The sequence below is a fragment of the Cyprinus carpio genome, chromosome A5 (genome assembly GCF_018340385.1).
Source record: "Cyprinus carpio isolate SPL01 chromosome A5, ASM1834038v1, whole genome shotgun sequence".
NCBI classification, from domain to species: domain Eukaryota; kingdom Metazoa; phylum Chordata; class Actinopteri; order Cypriniformes; family Cyprinidae; genus Cyprinus; species Cyprinus carpio.
Genome location: NC_056576.1, coordinates 16,782,787 through 16,802,669, shown reverse-complemented (window position 1 = coordinate 16,802,669; position 19,883 = coordinate 16,782,787). Strand labels below are relative to the sequence as shown.

The window sequence follows — 19,883 nt, the reverse complement described above, 5'->3', positions numbered from 1 at the left end:
TTGTAAAAGTGTTTGAGTTAGAATGACAAATCTAAATAAAATCTAGGGCATGAGAAGAGGAAATATTAGATCCGTTAGTTGTTCAGAGAGTAGAAAGAATAGATGTTAATCGAAAAGGTTTACTCTTTATGTAGACATCAACATTTTGTACATATTCCTTGAAAATACTGAGATTAATATTCAGCATTCACTGTTCTGAACACGTTAAAGTGATCTGAAAAAGCTGTAATGATTTTATTATTTCATATCTGTCAGAATGAATTTCACTTCATTACACCAGCATTTGGACCATGGCTGATGTCACAAAACATACCATAATGATCATCACTTATCAAGATTACAGGTGAAGCAAGTCTCCAAAAAGCAAGTGAAGCCAAGCTCATTTGGCCCATTATAGCCCGTAGGAAGTGAGATAACAACAGTGTTCTGTTATGGTTTCACACACTACAAATGACACAAAGAAAACAGTTGTATTATTTAACCGTAAACTGCTTTAAGGTCAAAGATCAAGATCATCTTCCCCCAGGAGGTGGTACCATCCCCCAGGAGTACCATCCCATTTATCAGAGATGGTGCAGAGCTCACCCCTGCATCTGGATATAGTTTTGTTTGAGGCATATCTGCTAACCAGAGTTTAATGAACTACTGGAGGACAATACTGCCACATTTGACAAAATACCGTCTTCCCTTAAACACCAGGTAATTGGCGAGCAGCATTTGAGAATTGTGGCAGATATAATCTTAGATTTACTTTTGTGTTAACTCTTGATCATTCCTGTATGAAGTAAATATAGATGAGGCAGAGAAACTGTGGGAGTTCTGTTCTGCACGTCCATCAGCACAGCATGGAAATGTTCCTGGAAATGTTTGTCTATCATCCATTTATTCTGGACTTATAAAGGTTAGGCATGTAATTATGATGTTTGCACTGTAATTAAGTGCACCCTTCTGAATCTAAAAAATAAGTTATAAAGTAGATATAAACTTGAAAAGTGTGAAGTTTGTTAAATATTCACCCATAAAGAAATGTAGGTTTACATAAATGCACATACTGTGGGGTTCAAAAGTCTACATTAAAATTCTATAATAAAATAATATAATTTAAACCAGAAAATAAGATGAAAGATTTACTTATTTTAAGTACATACCTAATATCCATAACCCATGCTAAAAAAATAAATAAAATAATGATAATAATAATAATAATGTGCGACTTTCACTCAAATAATGTAAAATTTCAAACAATGCAATTTGTAATAAAAGAATTGGTAAGAAATAAATGCTAAAAAGTTTTTTGCCTTTGGTCTCGGACTTATGAACCCCATGGTAGATACACTGAATATGTCAGATGAAAAGACCATCTCCCATCATTCCTCGTGGTTTCTGCTGCTTGATTAATTTGGCTATGTGGAATCATGACTTCCAACACCCACCACCAGTGAAACTGAGAAAACCTCGGAGTCAGGGTCCCACAGGAAAGTCAAGCAAGGGAGTCTTTATCTGTGATTGATCTCCTTGAGTTACCTCTGTTACTATGGCAGCCGTTACCACTAATCCTCTCTGTTTTAATGACCTTGTGGTCACGCAGCATCCCACTTCTTTGATTCTGAGAGCTGGAGGTCTGCTTGAAAACTTGCTTTGAATTTAACTAACCTCATCAAGTTTATTTCTGGAACAAATTGTCATTTCTAATTGATGGTTCACCAGTGCGTTCATAAATCTCTTTCTTCTCTGCTGCTTTTGTGTGTGTGTGTGTCAGTCTCAGCAGGCTTCAGTTGTCTGAATGTGTTTTCTATTTGTCACGGTTCAGCAGTGATGGAGAAATGCTTTGTTTATGCAAAATCTAAGGTAGGTTCTAATTTAGCTTTGATATGAAGTTTCCAAGCATGTGTCCCTTTTGTCTGTCTTATCTATCATGCTGTTAAGCTCTTAAACTGACAGAGCACATGAAAGTAGCCCATATGACTCGTGTACTATATTCCAAGTCTTTTGAAACCAGTCAATATGTTTTAGGAAAAACTGAAATGTATCCATTGGCAATCTTCACTATTGTAGCTTTCAAATGTCATTCATGTTCTCATTATCACAGATAATACTGCATGTCAAAGGTTTTACTTCAGTAATGCCAAACGTCATTGGTTCATGTGTCTCATAACCAATTTTGGCCAAATGAGATTTGAGAGCTGCAGTGGAGGGTGTTTTAGCTTTCTGTTAGTCACAGAAGACTTGGAATAAAACACATGGGTCATATGAAGCACTTTTATGATACTTTTATGATGTGTTTTTTTTTTCATTTCATTTTTTTACATTTTTGTACCTTTGCTCACCATTGACTTTTGGAAGAAAGCAAGTCTCTAAGAAAGACATGGTGGTGAGTAAATAATGATATCATTTTTATTCCTGGATGAAACTCTTTCACTTTAAGTGCAGCAGCTTTTGAGTTTTTAAGTTCCCAACTTAAAAGGCATCAGTTTCATCCCATTTTTTAAATTTAAGCCAATATTACAAAGCATGTAAGCTACCATTCAAAAAAATGTTTAAAGAAATGAATACTTTTATTTAGCAAGGATGCACAGTATTATTATTTTAAATGTATTTTTGATCAAATGAATTCAAAATAATAATTTCAAAACAAGTAGATAAATAAATCTTACTGACCCCAAACTTTTGAACAGTGGTGTTTATCCTCTGTCACCCTCAAGATAACCTACTTGTAATAGCCCATTTTGTTCTGCAGACATAATTCAAATGGGACAAAAATAGGACAAGTGGCTGTTGCACATTTTATTTGGGCGCTGTTCATCTTAATGGCTGCTTGAAGACTTAGTTGGCTTGAGTGTGTGAAGCCTGGGCACAGCTCCTGTGTCTGGGAGGTTCTCTCTCTGGGAGGGCACTTGGAGAAAGCTTGCACTGTCTGGGATCTTTAGCAGGGGTACAGAGACTGTGGTGCAGTGTGTATCTCCAGCAGTCATGGTGTGCTGTGTCTGTATGGGATGCTACCTTGTACTAGATCTGCTTCTGCTTGGATTGCATGTGGAGGGCAAATGGAAAGCCATGGTAGGAAACAAATACATGTCTTTCTTTTTAATTGTGCTTCATTTCATTATTCATTATTAGATGGTCAGATTTTGTTTGGATGTTTAGTGCAAGTATCGTGTAAAACAAAATTTATATATATATATATTAAAAGTTGTTTTATGATCTGTGTTTTATCTAAAAATCGGCTTATTTATTCTAAAGACAAAGTGTAAATGTATAATATCACATTGTATTGAGTTTAGACAGCTCTTGTATTAGTTGACGTGTCTAAACTTTCAGAGAGGTGAGTTTAGAGCTCCTTGTCTCATTGTTCATAAATCAGCAATGGAGACTTTCCTATTAGCATGTTCACTTGCTGAACAGGGATAAACTAAGAGGGTAAATGGACTGCAAACTGCAGTTTGAATGGAGTTTAAGGAGATTGTAAGACACCAATAAAATTGGATGTGAACAACATGTTAAGTGGGTGTTTTTGTCCAGATAATCTGATTGACCTGAGGTGCTGAGGTCATTGGTAGCCAAGTAAACTGTATACTGTCTAGTTTTCTTCTTCTTTACCAGTTGCACCCTGATTTCCTTTCTGGTGATCCACAAAAATGTTCCATGTGATTTTCTTAGTGGGATTGTCAGATTTGCCCAGCTGGGTCCCTCAACAAATGACCTGCAAGGATTTCCCTCATACCTGTGTCTTAACCATGATTTATGGTGTCTCTCTTCATTATTCACTGTTGGGTCAGCCGTGATAAACACTGATAATATCCTGCCCTGGGCCTCGAGTTCCAAACTCTGACATTGTGCTTAAGCATTTTCCAGTCTCTTTTCCAGTTTTTTTAATCTGTAAACCTCCAGACTGAGTTGGTAGTTATGACTTTCTCATTGTTAGATAGAATATAGATAAATGAAGTTAGACCACAAATGACAGTGAAAGTGGAAGTGACATTTGGAAACAATGCTAAAGTTTTCTCAGAACTAGCTTCACTTTCCGGAGCCATTTTTGTTACTATACAAATAACTTGTCTCAGGGTCATTTTAGTTGATGTACTGTATGAAGTTAGTTCCCCTGGGGTTCACACAGATATTGAAGATCACACCTGCCCAAAGGTGTATTTCACTGCAAAGTTCGATAAACAGGAGGAAAAAAACCAAAAAAACATTTATTTTAATTTTAAACAAATGTCTATATAGTTTAAAGCCTTGCAAACTTATTTTTATCAAATGTTTTGCTTTATCATTACATTGTGTTTGGGATATTTTGATCTGTAGAGGATCTTGTTTTTCCTGAAAAATGGTAGTTAATGTTATCACATTTGTCAAAAACCTGTTGACAAAACCTACACACATCACAAACACATATCAAAACTACTTATCAAATTATTTTATTTTACTATTTTTTTTTGTACTTGGATTGTTTTCCCCACCTTGTTACACTTGTGGTCAAAACTGGCCAGCCTACTAAAAATAGCTTATGAATCTTTTTACACTTTAGTAATAATAAATATTGGGTTTAATCTTTTTGTCAACATGTTTTCTTTCAATTAGGACAGGTTTTTCTATTTCTTTTTGGAACTGATTGATCTTAGGCCTCATTGATCTGAGCTTATGCACTTCAGTATTTGAGTGAAAAAAGCATTATTTGTGGATAATTTTGTAAATTTTAAATAAAATATGAAAAAATTGCACTGTTTATCACACTAGTGTGCTGTAATGTTTAACCCATAGACTGTATAAAAACATGGATGTAGTGTCTGTGATGTCACCAGTAGGTTTCCGAAGAGTGTTTTTGAAGCCTAAAGTAGGCGGAGCCGGCCGTCACCATCTTGGCAGCGCGTCACCGCGCATCACTCCTGGATAATCAAAAATGGGCAAAGAGGCGGGAGCTGGTTGCTGAAGACATGCCCACCTATCTCGCAGCGGCAATCCACCTGTCACTCAAGTGCCCACGCACTTAATTATGCAGAACTTTAAGGCTTAATATAATTTAAACGGATGAGTTATAAAAAAATTCACCTCCCTCAAAGTTTTCATGAAGGGCAAAATTAGCTTTTTGTACCAGGCTGTAAACATATTTTTTTTCTGTTGTAAAGTTGGGTATTTTAACATGGGAAGTCTATACTTCCTTTTGGAGCCAGCCTCTAGTGGCCAGTCGATGAATTGCAGTTTTAGTCACTTCCTTGTTGGTTTCACGAGAGAGACCAGTAGGTAGCCGTTTAGTTTAACCATGAAGTTTGTTTTGAAATAATTTTATATTGCACAAAATGGCACAAATTCACAAAAATGACTGTCTACAAAAAATAGCTTATAAGTCTCTTGTTATACTGTATTATCTTTTTGTCAACTTGTTTTCTTTCAATTAGGATGGGTTTTGTATTTATTTTTGAAACTCAATTAAGTTCTCTCTCTCTCGCTCTCTCTCTCTCTCTCTCTCTCTCTCTCTCTCTCTCAAAAAAAAAAAAAATATATATATATATATAAAAATAAAAATCAAATAAACTTACTGAACCCATACCTTTCAACAACAGAGTACGAGTATAATGGAGTAGCATTTATGATGTTTTATTGTAGAAGCTATAGCAATTTAAAGGAGTTTAAACCTAAACACGGAATATGCAGAACATCTACTCACGTCCTCTCAAACATCCCACTGGCTGATCTTCCGAACAAAGTGTAATTGTGTCTTGTAGCATCTGGTTCCACTCCAGCTTCTCTCACAAGATTTGCACCAGTGTTCGGTACAGTCCTAGCCAAAGATGTAACCTGTAGCACTGAGGAGGGTAAAACAATTATTTGGGGAGCTGTGTCACCCTTGAGAGGATCAAGTGTCCCTCTCATCTGAGGCAGCTGCCTTACAGTGTTAAGTGCCTGACTGCTCTTTCTCTGTAGCTTATTGTTAGAGAAAGAGAGGAAGACAGTAGGATGGAGCCTCTGGGTCTCTGAGCTCAGAATCACATGTAGGCCATTACCTTATCGCAATTGATAATTTTTCTGCTTTGTGCAATATGCACTTAACTTTTATGGTACCTGATTTGGTTATTATCTGGCACTTGTTTCTAGTTTGAACAGAAAATACAGAAAGGGTGCTCAATTCCATCCTGTCTGGATGTTTTTAGATGCTTTTCTTCATAATAAGACGAATAACTGCTGCCATGATCAATAAAAATGTACACAAACCTTTTTTCTTAAATGGAATTTGTTTTTCCACCTGCTTTCTCTGGACAGTAATAATGCAATCATTATACGTACCAGCTAAGTAGCACTGACTTCAGTGAATAGGGTGCAAACACTTTGTGATGTAAGAAATAATAATGAAATGATTTAAATACCCACAGTGCAGTATTGTACCCGGTTAAATTGGATTGCAGATGATTAATGAGTATAATGTGTTTTTACACTGAAATATTTAATGGATTATCCCCTTTAGCGTTTTGTTTATGTATCTCAAACATTTCCTCACAGTCTATCTCTTATTTTGCTCTCTTCCAGAACTACAGTGTCTCTTCTAAGAATGAAGATCTTCATAGTAAATGGGAAATTTCATCTTATCTGAACAGAACTTCAAAGCATTCACTCCGTGGTTTTGTAGTGGTGGACGAGTCTGACCTTCTCACGTCTCCCGCCATCAGCACACATAGCAGGTATAAGGACACCAGGGACAAAAAGATCCAGTCCACCACCTCTCAAAAACTGAAAGCAGATTTTGGTGCAGGCCATCTTGAGCGGCTCCCTTTGAAGCCCTCTAGGGACATTGCTGACCTGGATTCTATTTTGAATGTGAAGACATCAGCTGGTCAAAAAGATCTTGTCTGGCCTACAGTCCATCCTGAGTTAAACCAGCTGACTGAAGAAGGTTTCTTACTTCCTTCGAAGAGCTTCGATTTAGTTAAAAAGCCTTTGGTCAGTGTTCACTCAATAAAAGGATATGAATCACTTGTAGGAAATGGACAAGCTGACTACAAGCACTCAAGCAAGAAAAGAGTTGCATTTAAACATGGTGATGTTATATTAGGCATGGATGGAAGGAGATACCAGCTCCTCAGTGGACCTCCAGGGCCTGTTGGACCACCAGGCAAAAGAGTGAGTTACCACAACTAAAATCCTGATTAAATCATGTTTTCCATGATTTTCTAGCTGTAATATGTGCCAAATTGGAATCTGAATCCAAAAACTTTATTATAGTGGTGAATTTCTTTTCAGTTGGGTAATGTATAGAAATAATTACATTCAAATGAATTAAATGGTTTAATTTAAGGGTTTAAATTTTATAATTTTACTTGAATTTTTTTTTTTCAAAAAAATAGTCCATTTGAATGTACAATTGGCCAAGCAATAAGATGAAAATTGCGGCAAAATTACATTTGTCTAAAATTAGTACTAAAGCCCTCAGAGGTCATTTTCACTACATTCAATGACTCGGACACAGCTGTGTTTGTATGAATATATAGACATGAAAGTAGTGCCATTTTCATTTGGTAGCAGACTGAAGGCATGGTCACATTAGTGAAATTTAATCTGCAAAAACTGTCCACTGTCCACTGACCCCTCTCAATAGTGCAGTGATGCACGAAGCACTGCTCACATAGAAGTCACATAGAAGTCACTTTCAAACCAAGCATCATTCTGTTGGTCAACATGGCAAATTTGCATGAAAAACATGAACCCTATGCAAAATCTGTGTTGGGAAATGCTTCACCCATGAAATATCTAACCGCCAAATGCTGCGATTTGACCGGTCAGAATCATGTGTTCCTGTATGGAAAAACTTAAGCATTTCAGGCTTAGGAGTAAAACTACAGCTAAAACAAGTAGCTATGATGTTAGTGCAAATTCAAAATATGTAATGTCTTTTGTGATTTACAGTAACTGCCCTCCCTCCCCTCCTGTCTATTGGAACTGAAAACTTGCCCACTTTTCAGTTTGCAGAACAGCCAGTGTTTGTTGTTTGAGCTACAAACAGACCTGTTATGAACTCAAGTCACATTAAGCCCACATAAAATCACATTAAGCTAGTCTGAAAACTAATTCTTAATGTCACTATGTAATCAAACTTATTTTGGTCATATTTCTAAATGCGTCATTGCCGAAATCTGAACGTTATGTAATCTTTTCATCTTTTCATCATGGAGTATAGACGAGCATTCCTTTGACTATGCTTCACATCTGTAACCATAAATTACATCTACATCTTACATCTGCCCTTTTCTGAATGATAGCCTTCCAATATGAAACCCAAATATAAGGCCGCAGTTCTAAATGTCCACTTTGCAGGGTTTGCGGTTTGGCAGCAATCTACAAATTGGCATGTCTAAGAGTGTCGCATTACGTAATATACATAAAAAGGGTATGGACGTCGTTTGCTTCTATTGTGTCATGATTTCCATGCTTATATTTAAACATGGAAACCAATCCTCTAAAACTAAGAATGATGGTTTATGACAGTAACCTCACACTTTGTTGTGATGCAATGCTTTTTATAAAAGCCAAAGTCCCATAAAGTAACTTCGTATGCAGGACCCTCTGTTTAATATTGCTTTTGTTGTTTGCACAGGGGTGTGCAGGGAAAAGGGGCTATATTGGATACAAGGGTGTTAAGGTGAGGAATTTACATTTCATACAACTCATTACATTGTTGTGCTCGGATGGCATCCCACTGATTTGTATCTGTGTGTCCTACAAGGGTTCTCAAGGAGTCCGAGGAGCAGATGGGCCAAGGGGCATATCAGGACCTCCAGGTCCACCAGGACTCCCAGTCCTCTACCTTTGGAGGAACACAGAGGAGGATTGGGCTGCATTTAGGGTAGGCCTTTATACACCATATTCTGGAGGATTTTTTAAACTGGAGAATCATTTATAGGTTAGGCTTCACTGTTTGTAGTCTGACAAGCCACAGAAGTCATGTACCATGAGCTAAACTGGCAAAAATTGGATGAATCTAGATGAATTAGTCCATCATCCTGCCCATCCCTACCAAACATGAATGTGGTGCAATGAGCCACCGCCCTGTGTCTTTCAAACTGCTGGATGAACCAGGCTTTGTATGTTCCTGCCAGACCTTGTATTCTATCTATTTGTGACTCTTTATTTTTGAGCATACAGTACAGTATATTTAAGTTTATTTGAAAAACCTCAGTTTTGACCTTCCTGTAGATTCTCAATAACTCAAAATGGTTGTGAATATAACTGCTTATTATGCAGATATGCATAATAAGCAGTGTCAACCTGGTATTATTTAATGTTTTTTTTTTTTTTTTTTTTTAATATCTCCAAATGTTGTTTTTTTCATCATCATTTGGCAGAATCCTCGAACATGATGGATGAGTTTAGTCCTCCAAAGAGGAGTTGTGTGTGTATTGAGCCATGGGTGGTAGGTGAGGGAGTTGTACTTTTCTCAAAGAGTGAGACTTTATGTACAGTGCATTCTAAGACCATGTCTTTTCTGTGCTGCCCCACAGGTTTCACTATTTGAAATACCTTCACTTGAGGGATGATTTTTTCGATTTGATAATTTATAAGAAAAAAACATTCACACTGTATATGAATTTTATTTTAGCCCAGTTCATCATGGAAGTTAAGTGCTTCAATATGGAAAATCAGATTTCATATGGTGTAATGTATAATTTGGCTATTCTTTGGGAAAATGAAGTCAATTTATTTTGTACATATTTTTGGCAAAAATTATTAGCCCAATTTTTCTTATAAATCTTTACTACATAATGTCATATTTTTTATGAAATAAATAAATAAAATAAAAATATTTTTTGACATTTTTTCTTCGATTTTTGTCACTATGATTAATGATAAAAAGGCTTAGGAAAAAGGACTAAAATCCTAAAAAACGTTTAGATCATTAAATTCTTACAAAGTTCTTACAATAACACATAGAGTTAACTGTACATTTTAAGGCTTTTAAATGTCGCCCCCAGGCCTTCCACCGTTTTCCATCTGTTTCATCTTTGATTTATATAATTTGTCCCTTGTGCACGTCATGTTTAGATGGATGTGGCTAAATGGGACTGATTCTCTGTGTATTCTGAGGTGATTAGGGGCGATTTGTCTTTGAAATACTGTAGACTGAATCCTTACAGACATTGTTTGTGTTGATGGTGCTTTGCTGTTTACTCAGGTTGCACTCTGTATAATGGTTGCAGTGTTGTGAGGAGGTTTTAACAGATGTTTAGATCCCTCTGTTCCAGTGGGACATGCGGAAGGCAAGTGCACTGGGAGGTCCGATTCCCCAACTTCTCTTAAACTCACCTTCACTGGATCAGCAGTGAGCTGAACTCTGCCCTGTTGCCAAATTGATCATGTGCCAAGTCAAATGTTGTATAAAGCGGAGGCGGCCTGGGTGATTTAATAACAGCATGACAGAGACTGTGTGTCTATGTGGGTTCAAGGCCTCAGCTTTTCCAGCCCACACTGCAGAGACAGCGTACACTGTCCCACAGTTCTTCTCCTCTATTTGAACAGGAGAGATGCCTTTCAGCACACCCTAGTTTGCGTTTCATATAGAGATGAATTGAAACATACAGGCATTAAGTGTTATGAGAGTTTAGATTGAGGATTTGTTGTTGAGCAGAGTTTTTTTTTTCTTTTTTCTTAATGCCAGTCAGGTACAACATTTCCCCTCATCTCTCGTATGTGGTCTGAATTTTATTTATGCATTCATGCATATGCTGGGTCTGAAAGCGCTTGTTTGTTTGCTCATTTAATATTCATTACACAGTGAATGCCACATGTTGGAGTGAATGAGTCAATTGAGACAATAAAAAATAAAAACAATAAAATAAAATAAATTTGTTTAAGAATATACGTATTTGAAATATAAGCATTTTTTTGGTTTTATTTAATTTTCTTTTGTACTATTATGGTATTTATTAATATTTTGAATTAAAACTTTTATTTTTACATTTTCCGTTTAAATTTTTATTTTATTTTTAGTAATTGTGTTATATGCTTTTGTCATTTTTATTTCTATTTAGTTTTTATTTTTATTTCAATTTTAGTAAATGTATTACTTCGACTCAAAACTTATTTTATTTCAGTTTGTTGGCAAGGCAATATTTCTAATATTTCTTTTTTTAAGTTTAAGTTATTTTGAATAGTTTTGGTTTTAGTGAACAACAACAATGTTGTGATACAGTGAATGTTATGTGACTGTTCATAGTACAGTATGTGTTTGTTTTGTAGAGAACATCTTATTACCAGTTGCTGGCAGCTGGATGGCCAGTAAGTATTTGAAAGTAGAATAAATTACAAAACATAATTGAAATATATGCATGTGGTCTCTCTCGCTAAATCCTTTCTCTCTGATGTCCTGCAGAGACAGACAGGACACCCTGGACCAGTGGGTGAGATGGGGAGACCAGGTTTACCTGTGAGTATACAATCAAACATACAGAGCATCTTTAATGCAGACTGAATTGTTGCAGAACCTGTGTTGCAGAATATGAAAGAATTGAGGGTCATTGTGCATCTCTGAATAGTACGGTTTACCGTAATATGGCAAATGATGAAATGATATTACAAACAGATTAGATTTGAGTGTCTTTCTGTTTAACATGTTGGTATATAGTACTGAGCTTTGTTTTATTTCTGGGGGTTACCTGGAGACCCAGGTCAGACAGGACCACCAGGCCGAAGAGGCGAAATGGTACCTATTCATTACAGTATCTCTGTGTGTGTATGTGGGTGTGTTCATGATAACCATGAGAGTTCAATGGTATATTTAACAACAGTTAAATGTTACTATGAGGTACACTACTATTAAAAAGTTTGGGGTCAATATGATTATTATTTGTTTAGATTTTTGAAGGCAGTCTGTTATGCTAACCAAAGCTGCATTTATCTGATAAAAAAAATGCAGCAAAAACAGTAAAATTATGAATTATTGTTATTTAAAATAACTGTTTTCTATTTAATACATTTAAACGTTATTTATTCTTGTGATGGCAAAGCTGAATTTTACAGCTATTACTCCAGTCTTCAGTGTCACATGATTCTTTAGAAATCATTCTAATATAATTTGGTGCTCAAATAACATGTCTTATTGTTATCAAATTTTTTTTTTCATTTATTTGAAACAGAGTTTGGTTGTAACAATGTAACAGTCTTTACTTTTGATCAGTTTAATGCATCTTTGATGAATAAAAGTATTTATTTATTTCAAAAGAAAATCTTACTGACCCCATACCTTTAAACAATAGTGCAGATTTATTTAAAGCACCTAAAGGATTTCATTACAAGCAAGCACTTTATAATAGGGTGGCATTGGACCAAAGGGTGTTCGAGGCAGAGCAGGGACTCAAGGAAGAGAAGGAGAGAAAGGTCCAGATGGGGTGACAGGATCTCCAGGTGTCCCTGGCCTACAGGTGAGACTGAGGGCATGGGACGTCTACAGTAGCTTTTGCAGTTGTTGTAAAAGTTGGAACACTAGTGTGAATACAGTAATGTTTTTGGATAGATTCCGTAAAGCTATAAATTGTACCTGTGGAACATGTGTACTTCAATTGCGGAAAACCATAAGTTTTATATTTCTGGTTGTTGATCAAGGTCCTCATGGTTACAAAGGTGACACAGCGCCCCCTGGTGAGAAAGGAGATGAGGTACACCATGAGGCAACATAATATTCTGAAATACTGTACACTCCCCTGTAACTGCCTCACACAGGATTATAATATACTTATCTACATAAAGCAGTTTTTCTGCCTCCATGAGCAGGGTTTTCCTGGTGCTCCTGGGCCCAGAGGAGATGAAGGACAGACTGGCCAGAAGGTAAAGAAACCTGCATCTGAAGTATTTATAATTCATTTAATTGGTGTGTACTGTTTATACTGTATACAGTAAAAATGGTATACATATACTGCCCCCTAGCGGACTAGGAGGGGACACTACCACTAAAAAAAGTAATCTATGATTGGTTATGGCTTTGTTGTTTTCCTTTCCTTTTTTTTTTTTTAATTATTATTATTAATTTTATTTATTTATTTATAGGGCTCAAAAGGAGAAATTGGGTTTACTGGATTTTCTGGTCCTCCAGTGAGTAAATCACTTCATATTCTTGAACTACTAGTAACTGTTATTCTTGCTAGTAACTGGTGTTAGTATCCTTAGATATAGTTCTTATATTTTCCTTTTGTTTTTATTTTTTTACATTTTTATTTTTATTTTTAAAGGGACCAGTTGGTTTACAAGGTGTTCAAGGGATTCCTGGACCACCTGGTCCTAAGGTGATTCATTTAATTCACAATTTATTTTAACATATTTTTTACATTCACCTTGACAGTAAGTATAAAAATTTTTGTTTTCATAGGGGGATCCAGGAAATGATGAAAAACGTGGTCCTCCAGGGACAGTAGTGAGTCATTAATAACCCCTTTTTAATAAGAAATAATCACTGTCCTCAATTCAGTTAGTTTCTTTTTGGTTATAATGGATATCCTTTATAATTTTTTACTTGGATGAAACATAGTTTAAAGAACTTTCTTTTTTCAAGTTTTCATAAGAGTCACAAACACTCTTAAAATGTAAATTTTTATGGATCCTGCTTAATAATGCGCAGTTATGTGTTTGTGTCTTACCAGGGAGCACCAGGTGCTACAGGATTGGTGGGTGCACAAGGTGTTAATGGCTCAGAAGTAAGTGATTGACACTAGCTTACTGAATTTGTAGTGTAGTTTCATTACTTAAAGTGATAGTCTAACCAAAAATGAAAAATCTGTTATTTCTGACTTTCTACTATGGAACATAAAAGAAGATATTTTGAAGAAAGTTTGCAGCCACACCGTTTTGGTTCCCAATGATTCCATTGTATTCCTTGCCCATAAAATGGAAGGCAAAGGGAACCAATGTTGGTTTTCTTACCAACATTTTTCTTTGTTTAACAGAAGAAAGAATATCAGGCGTGTTAGGAAACAACAAGAGGATGAATAAATAAACCAGATCTAGTACAAACTATCAAAGAAAGACAACATTGTCTGAGTATTCTACTTACAAGTTTTGAAATCTGATTGGAAGTTGATTGACTTTTGCTGTTACAGGGGGATATTGGACCTGCTGGTCCTGTGGGGCGGAAAGGCCCTCAGGTATACAACACTGTTTTGTGTCATTTTTTCATGAATACTTTTCTTAGAGAATTTACGAATGCAAAAGCTGTTCTGATTGTTCCTTCTAGGGGCCTAGAGGGATCGAGGGAGATAGAGGCCCACCTGGTCATTCAGGATCACAGGTACATTTTACCAAAAAAAAAAAAACATTGGAAAAACACATACAAATATGTGTCTTTTGTGACACTGAATCAGAAGTAAGATTGTTCATGGATGTTTTTTCCACAGGGACTTCAAGGTCAGGCTGGTCCACAGGGTCTCAAAGGTGACATAGTAAGTTTTAAAACTTTTCCTGTGTACATGTAGAATATGTATAATTACACGTGTTATGTGTTTGGGAAATGGATGCCCTAGATGTTTTTGTTTGTGGACAGGGGCCAGAGGGTCCAGCAGGTATCAGAGGGCTACAAGGCGTTGAAGGGCCCATGGTGAGTCTGTTTGTCAATATACTAAATGTAAGCTAGAGGAAAACATTTATACAATTACTTATAAACTCATACAACAGGCATTCACCATTAGAAAACATTTTATGCATTGTATATGTTGTAACTGATTAACATACAAGAGATGTATATTTGGACTGAGTAAAGTCACTCTAAATTTAAAACTCTATTAAATTTTACCCAGCAGTATTGCAAGCTGCTGTTGTGTTCTGGCAGGCTAGAAACATGCTTTCATTACAGATGCTTTGAAAAAAAAAATTAAACAATGTTTTGGTAATACAATAATATAATTGGTTCCTTTTTAGTGATTTTATTTATTTATTTATTTATTTATTTTTTGTCTGATGACAATTCAGAAAAATTGGTATGCTAAATGTTTTAGTTAGAAGATGCCATTCAATCAATCAATCAATCAATCAATCAATCAATCAATCAATCAATCAATCATTCATTTAGGGTGCAAGTGGAGATCCAGGTCCAAAATGCTTTCCAGGTGTCACAGTAAGATATCTGATTCAAATCTCACTGTTTATTTGACATTTTAGTAAATATTTGGAAATATATTCCTTTATCATGTATTACCTCAATAATGAACGGCTCTAATTCAGGGCAGTAGGGGACCAGATGGAGAGAAGGGTGACAGAGGACCCAAGGGGAAAAAGGTAATCACCAGCACACAATACATTCAACACAATACATTAAAAAATTCTAAAGCTTTAAATGCATATTTGGAAGATTCAGTAAATTACCCGTTTATGATTATATTCTACTGTATGTTTTTAGGGACCAAAAGGAGCACCAGGGATCATGGGTCCTCAGGGTGAGAGGGGCCAGCCAGGTCTCCACGGCTTACCTGGTGTTAAAGGTCAGCCAGGTGCTCCAGGTCGCCAGGTATACAGTTTCACAGAAGATTCTCTATACTATGCCTTACTTTCAAAAGATTTCAGGGCAAAAGACATTTGTTTTTCTCTCACGCTTTTTTCCCCCACAGGGTATAGATGGTGAAGTGGGTCCTCAGGGAACAATTGGAAAAGAGGGTCAAAAGGTCAGAGTGCTTTATGACTTTCAGGTGGAGCAATCACCAAAACTTTCTAATAGCTCACCCTTTTATATCAGTCCACCTGTGATTGCTCCTCTTAAAACACAATGCTGCCCAAAGGCCCTTTCACGCTGTCGTATTAATATATGCACCTACTGTAAATCAGTAACATCTCTTCCTTTCGTTTTATTTTTTTTATTTTTGAAACAAAGGGCAGTAGGGGTGAACCTGGGGATAATGGAAGAACAGGACTCAGAGGATCAAGAGTAAATTTACTATTTGTTTCATATAAAAGTCTGAAAAATCCTGAGACCACCAGTGAAAATGTATCTAAAATCCATCTAATATTATTTTTTATAAAAAATGTATAGATTAAATTTCCAGTTCCTTAAATTTGATTTATTTATTTATTTTTATTATTATTGTGGTCTCAGATTTATTCATATTTTTTGTTTCATGAATATTTTTTGAATAAACAGAATGTAAATAAGTCGTCCTGTATCATTTGATCACATTCCCCATGTTGTTTCTGTGTGCTCAGGGTCGAGCAGGCCAACATGGTCCCCCTGGTGTACCTGGAATAGTGGTAGGGGAATTGAATTTGAGAAGATTGAGTCCAGATTTATTTAGTTTACACTTTATTGATTTGATCATATATACTTTGCTATTTCTGCAGGGTTTTAGAGGTCCAGTTGGTGCAGAGGGACCAGAAGGAAAGCCTGGTACACAGGTTCCCATTTCATACATTTAATATCAAGTTTTTTTTTTATTATTATATATCTCAGTCATAGTGATTTATCTTATACAAATCTTTGGTTTACCATTACAGCAAAGTAAGACATTAAAATTCTGTTGAATTATGTATCTGTCTTGCAGGGTGTTTCTGGTTCTGTTGGAAGCCCAGGGGATAAAGGACTTGATGTATGTTTCTCCTCATCAACCAAATTATTCCGTGAGATATATTAGTCAGTTGAAATCAGACTGCTGCTATAATCAAAGCTTGTAAAGACTGGTCAATAATGATAACAGATGGTTCTTTAAAAGAGCTATTACCAACATTAGACCTAAGAAAGAGGAGAAACACTTTATACAGGCATGTCAAGGTCAGAAAGATGAAAGAGTATTAAACTTTACAAGGTCTTAAACATCCAGTTAGGTTGGTTCTTCTCTCATGCAGGAATGAGCTGTTTCAGCATGACAGCAAGAGTCTGAAACGTGTTTTAGTGAAGTGACATACAGCCAAGTATGGTGTCCCATACTCAGAATTCGTGCTCTGCATCAATATATATATGATTCAATTTACCAGTTTTCTAAATGGAGTAAACAGGGTCATGTCACAAATTTGATTAGTGGCTTAGAAACACTTCACAATTATGAGGCGCCGCGTAGGATTTAAATCAAACTTCGCTTATGAATACATGTATAAAACACGTGCATATACACCTATACATTACTCACATATACATGCATACTACGGGACGTTCACAAATACATATATGAAATACACATGCACACGAATATAAAATCGATACCAATACATATAATGTTAACAATGAATGCATACACACTTGTGAATAACTTGCGTATACATATAAACTTGACGCGTGCATACACCAAAAGACACTCGCATATATGTATAAGCTCGATCCATGCATATACACCTACACACACTCGCGCATACATATAAACTCGCTGCATACAAACACAACTGCACATACTCGCATATACATATAAACTTGATCCGTGCATATACACCTATTAAACACTCGCACATAAATGTAAACTCGATGCGCGCATATATGGAGTCAATATAATATCACATATATACGCAAAAAAATAAAGTTTTGCAAAGGAAAATAAAGTTTTGCAAACAAAAATTAAAGTATTGAGGAAAATAATTTTGCTTTTTGCAAACAAATTATCAAGAATTGCAAAACATAAATGATACCGGCGCGCGAAGCAATGATTTTCCATTACAATTTTATTTGCAACACTGATTTTATTTTGCGCGTCAGTCTAGTTTGAGCTTGCGCTGCAGTTTTTTCCTGTGCGCTTCATTTTTCTGCGCGCGTCTCGCTTTGTGACGCTGTTTTGACGTGGGGGGGGAGTCAAGGGGCAGGGGCGTGTACAACATGCCTCCCTGGAAGTGACGTCATCGGCCCGAGACGCAGCTCACTGATCCAGGTACTGTCATGATGAGCAGAGAGTGCATGCGATGGATCGCTTCCTTTTATTCACTACCATTAAAACATGCATGGTTTCGTTTTATTAACTTTATTAACAAATGTATATGTGTATTAGCAGCGTTTTTTTGCTCAAGTTAAAGAAGTTGTTACCATGCACATCTGTTGTATACTTCTCTCGATGTGCACTCTTTTTACTGGCATAAAGTTGGCTTGAGGTTGGACGTTCGATATATTCGCAAATCTAGGGACCGTCTCTAAAGTTACATGCGAAACTACTATACACTTCTCTAACGTCAATAGCATGCAAGGAGAATGACTAACAGTTGAAAACAAATGTTAACTGTTTCATCCGTAGGTGTCAACTAGAATGCACACCTTTTATATTTTTTTGATAATTATTAAAATTATAGCAATATTTTACATATGATTTACAGTTTTATTTTGAATAATTATGAAAAATATGAATGGTGTGCATTATAGTTGACACCTAGATGAACACTTTATAGTATGTTTTATGAAATTGAGTAATTATGTTCAAATGCTATTGAGCTTCAAATTATGGCATATTTTAAATTTGAGCCCATTCGGTAATGAAAAGTAGCAATATTTTACATTTGATTTACAGTTTTATTTTAATAATTATCAAAAAATAAAAAATTTGCATTATAGTTGACACCTGGGTGAACATTTAACAGTTGTTTTCATGACTGTTAGTCATTCTCCTTGCATGCTATTGACGTTAGAGAAGTGTATAGTAGTTTCGCATGTAACTTTAGAGACGGTCCCTAGATTTGCGAATATCGAACGTCCAACGTCAAGCCAACTTTATGCCAGTCACACACTTTTATAGCATTAAATGTGTATTGTTTCATTTGGTTAACTGCATGTGTATTAACAGTGTTTGTTTAAGATCTAACCGGTGGGGTGAGGACGCCAGCGCACAGAAGCATTCTTTGTTCACATTAGTTCAGAGTTACTGCTAGTTTTAATGTAAAATTATGCAATTCACTTCATAAACTATAACGTACATCATTAAAGAGGTCTACGACTCAAGTTTTATATCGATCTTGACTTCGTTTTTCATTTACATAACTCCTGGCATAAATTAATAAATGACTGTCATTGTAAGATAAAAAAAAAATGAAGCTCGAATCTTTTTGTTTAATTTTGCCACGAGTTTAATGCATAAACAAACCCGCGTGACCATAGCAACCTGAGATTATCAGAGATTGATCAAATATTTTTATCCATCCCACAGTCCGTTGATCGGTGTCTTTTTATGCAATATATGTGCATATAAGGCTTTTATTATTTTTATCATTATATATATATATAATATATCCAAGTGGATGCTGCACACTGCTGGTGGTTGAGGAGAGACCCCCCACATGATCGTACAGCGAATTGGGTGTACAACAATACATTATAAAACGCTATATAAATGCATCATTCATTTATACATATAGGCTAACCGTATATAATAATTGATAATAATATTATATTAAATAGGGGCTATATTTTTATATTTATTGTTATGCTTATTTCCCCTTTTAATTCGTGTATTGCTTACCTAATTAACGTTCTTTGTTAAATTAGTGTTTTCTTTTACAAATGAAACTAGCGAATTATTCATTTATAATTCTAGTATTTATTATTATAGGGGTTATTGTTAAATTCATCCTCTAAAGTGCACTTTAATGAAAAGTGTAATGAAAAGTAGCAATATTTTACATATGATTTACAGTTTATTTTAATAATTATCCAAAAACTATAGAAGGTGTGCATTATAGTTGTCACCTGGATGAACAATCAACAGTTGTTTTCATGACTGTTAGTCATTCTCCTTGCATGCTATTGACGTTAGAGAAGTGTATAGTAGTTTCGCATGTAACTTTAGAGACGGTCCCTAGATTTGCGAATATCGAACGTCCAACGTCAAGCCAACTTTATGCCAGTAAAAGAGTGCACATCGAGAGAAATAAACAACAGATGTGCATGGTAACAAATTCTTTAACTTGAGCAAACCGCTTCTAATACACATATACATTTGTTAATAAAGTTAATAAAACGAAACCATGCA

General features: G+C 35.7%; 1 protein-coding gene across 3 annotated transcripts in view; it reads left to right on the top strand.

Moving 5' to 3' along the window:
* LOC109080453 (collagen alpha-1(I) chain-like) overlaps window positions 1-19,883 on the top strand; it is a 49,568-nt gene that overhangs the window by 15,652 nt on the left and 14,033 nt on the right. Inside the window, exons 1-26 of one of the 3 annotated variants that reach the window (XM_042755591.1) lie at window positions 2,726-3,057; window positions 6,520-7,110; window positions 8,582-8,626; window positions 8,711-8,830; window positions 11,221-11,259; window positions 11,354-11,407; window positions 11,630-11,683; window positions 12,294-12,401; window positions 12,582-12,635; window positions 12,751-12,804; window positions 13,024-13,068; window positions 13,206-13,259; window positions 13,343-13,387; window positions 13,614-13,667; window positions 14,070-14,114; window positions 14,204-14,257; window positions 14,364-14,408; window positions 14,510-14,563; window positions 15,035-15,079; window positions 15,187-15,240; window positions 15,362-15,469; window positions 15,570-15,623; window positions 15,830-15,883; window positions 16,159-16,203; window positions 16,294-16,347; window positions 16,494-16,538. In XM_042755591.1, the coding sequence (XP_042611525.1) occupies window positions 2,971-3,057; window positions 6,520-7,110; window positions 8,582-8,626; window positions 8,711-8,830; window positions 11,221-11,259; window positions 11,354-11,407; window positions 11,630-11,683; window positions 12,294-12,401; window positions 12,582-12,635; window positions 12,751-12,804; window positions 13,024-13,068; window positions 13,206-13,259; window positions 13,343-13,387; window positions 13,614-13,667; window positions 14,070-14,114; window positions 14,204-14,257; window positions 14,364-14,408; window positions 14,510-14,563; window positions 15,035-15,079; window positions 15,187-15,240; window positions 15,362-15,469; window positions 15,570-15,623; window positions 15,830-15,883; window positions 16,159-16,203; window positions 16,294-16,347; window positions 16,494-16,538 (2,061 nt within the window). In that variant the 5' untranslated portion in view covers window positions 2,726-2,970. Of the gene's footprint in view, window positions 1-2,725; window positions 3,058-6,519; window positions 7,111-8,581; window positions 8,627-8,710; window positions 8,831-11,220; window positions 11,260-11,353; window positions 11,408-11,629; window positions 11,684-12,293; window positions 12,402-12,581; window positions 12,636-12,750; window positions 12,805-13,023; window positions 13,069-13,205; window positions 13,260-13,342; window positions 13,388-13,591; window positions 13,668-14,069; window positions 14,115-14,203; window positions 14,258-14,363; window positions 14,409-14,509; window positions 14,564-15,034; window positions 15,080-15,186; window positions 15,241-15,361; window positions 15,470-15,569; window positions 15,624-15,829; window positions 15,884-16,158; window positions 16,204-16,293; window positions 16,348-16,493; window positions 16,539-19,883 lie in introns of those variants that run through there. The other 2 variants (XM_042755586.1, XM_042755595.1) reach the window with 2 other exon arrangements.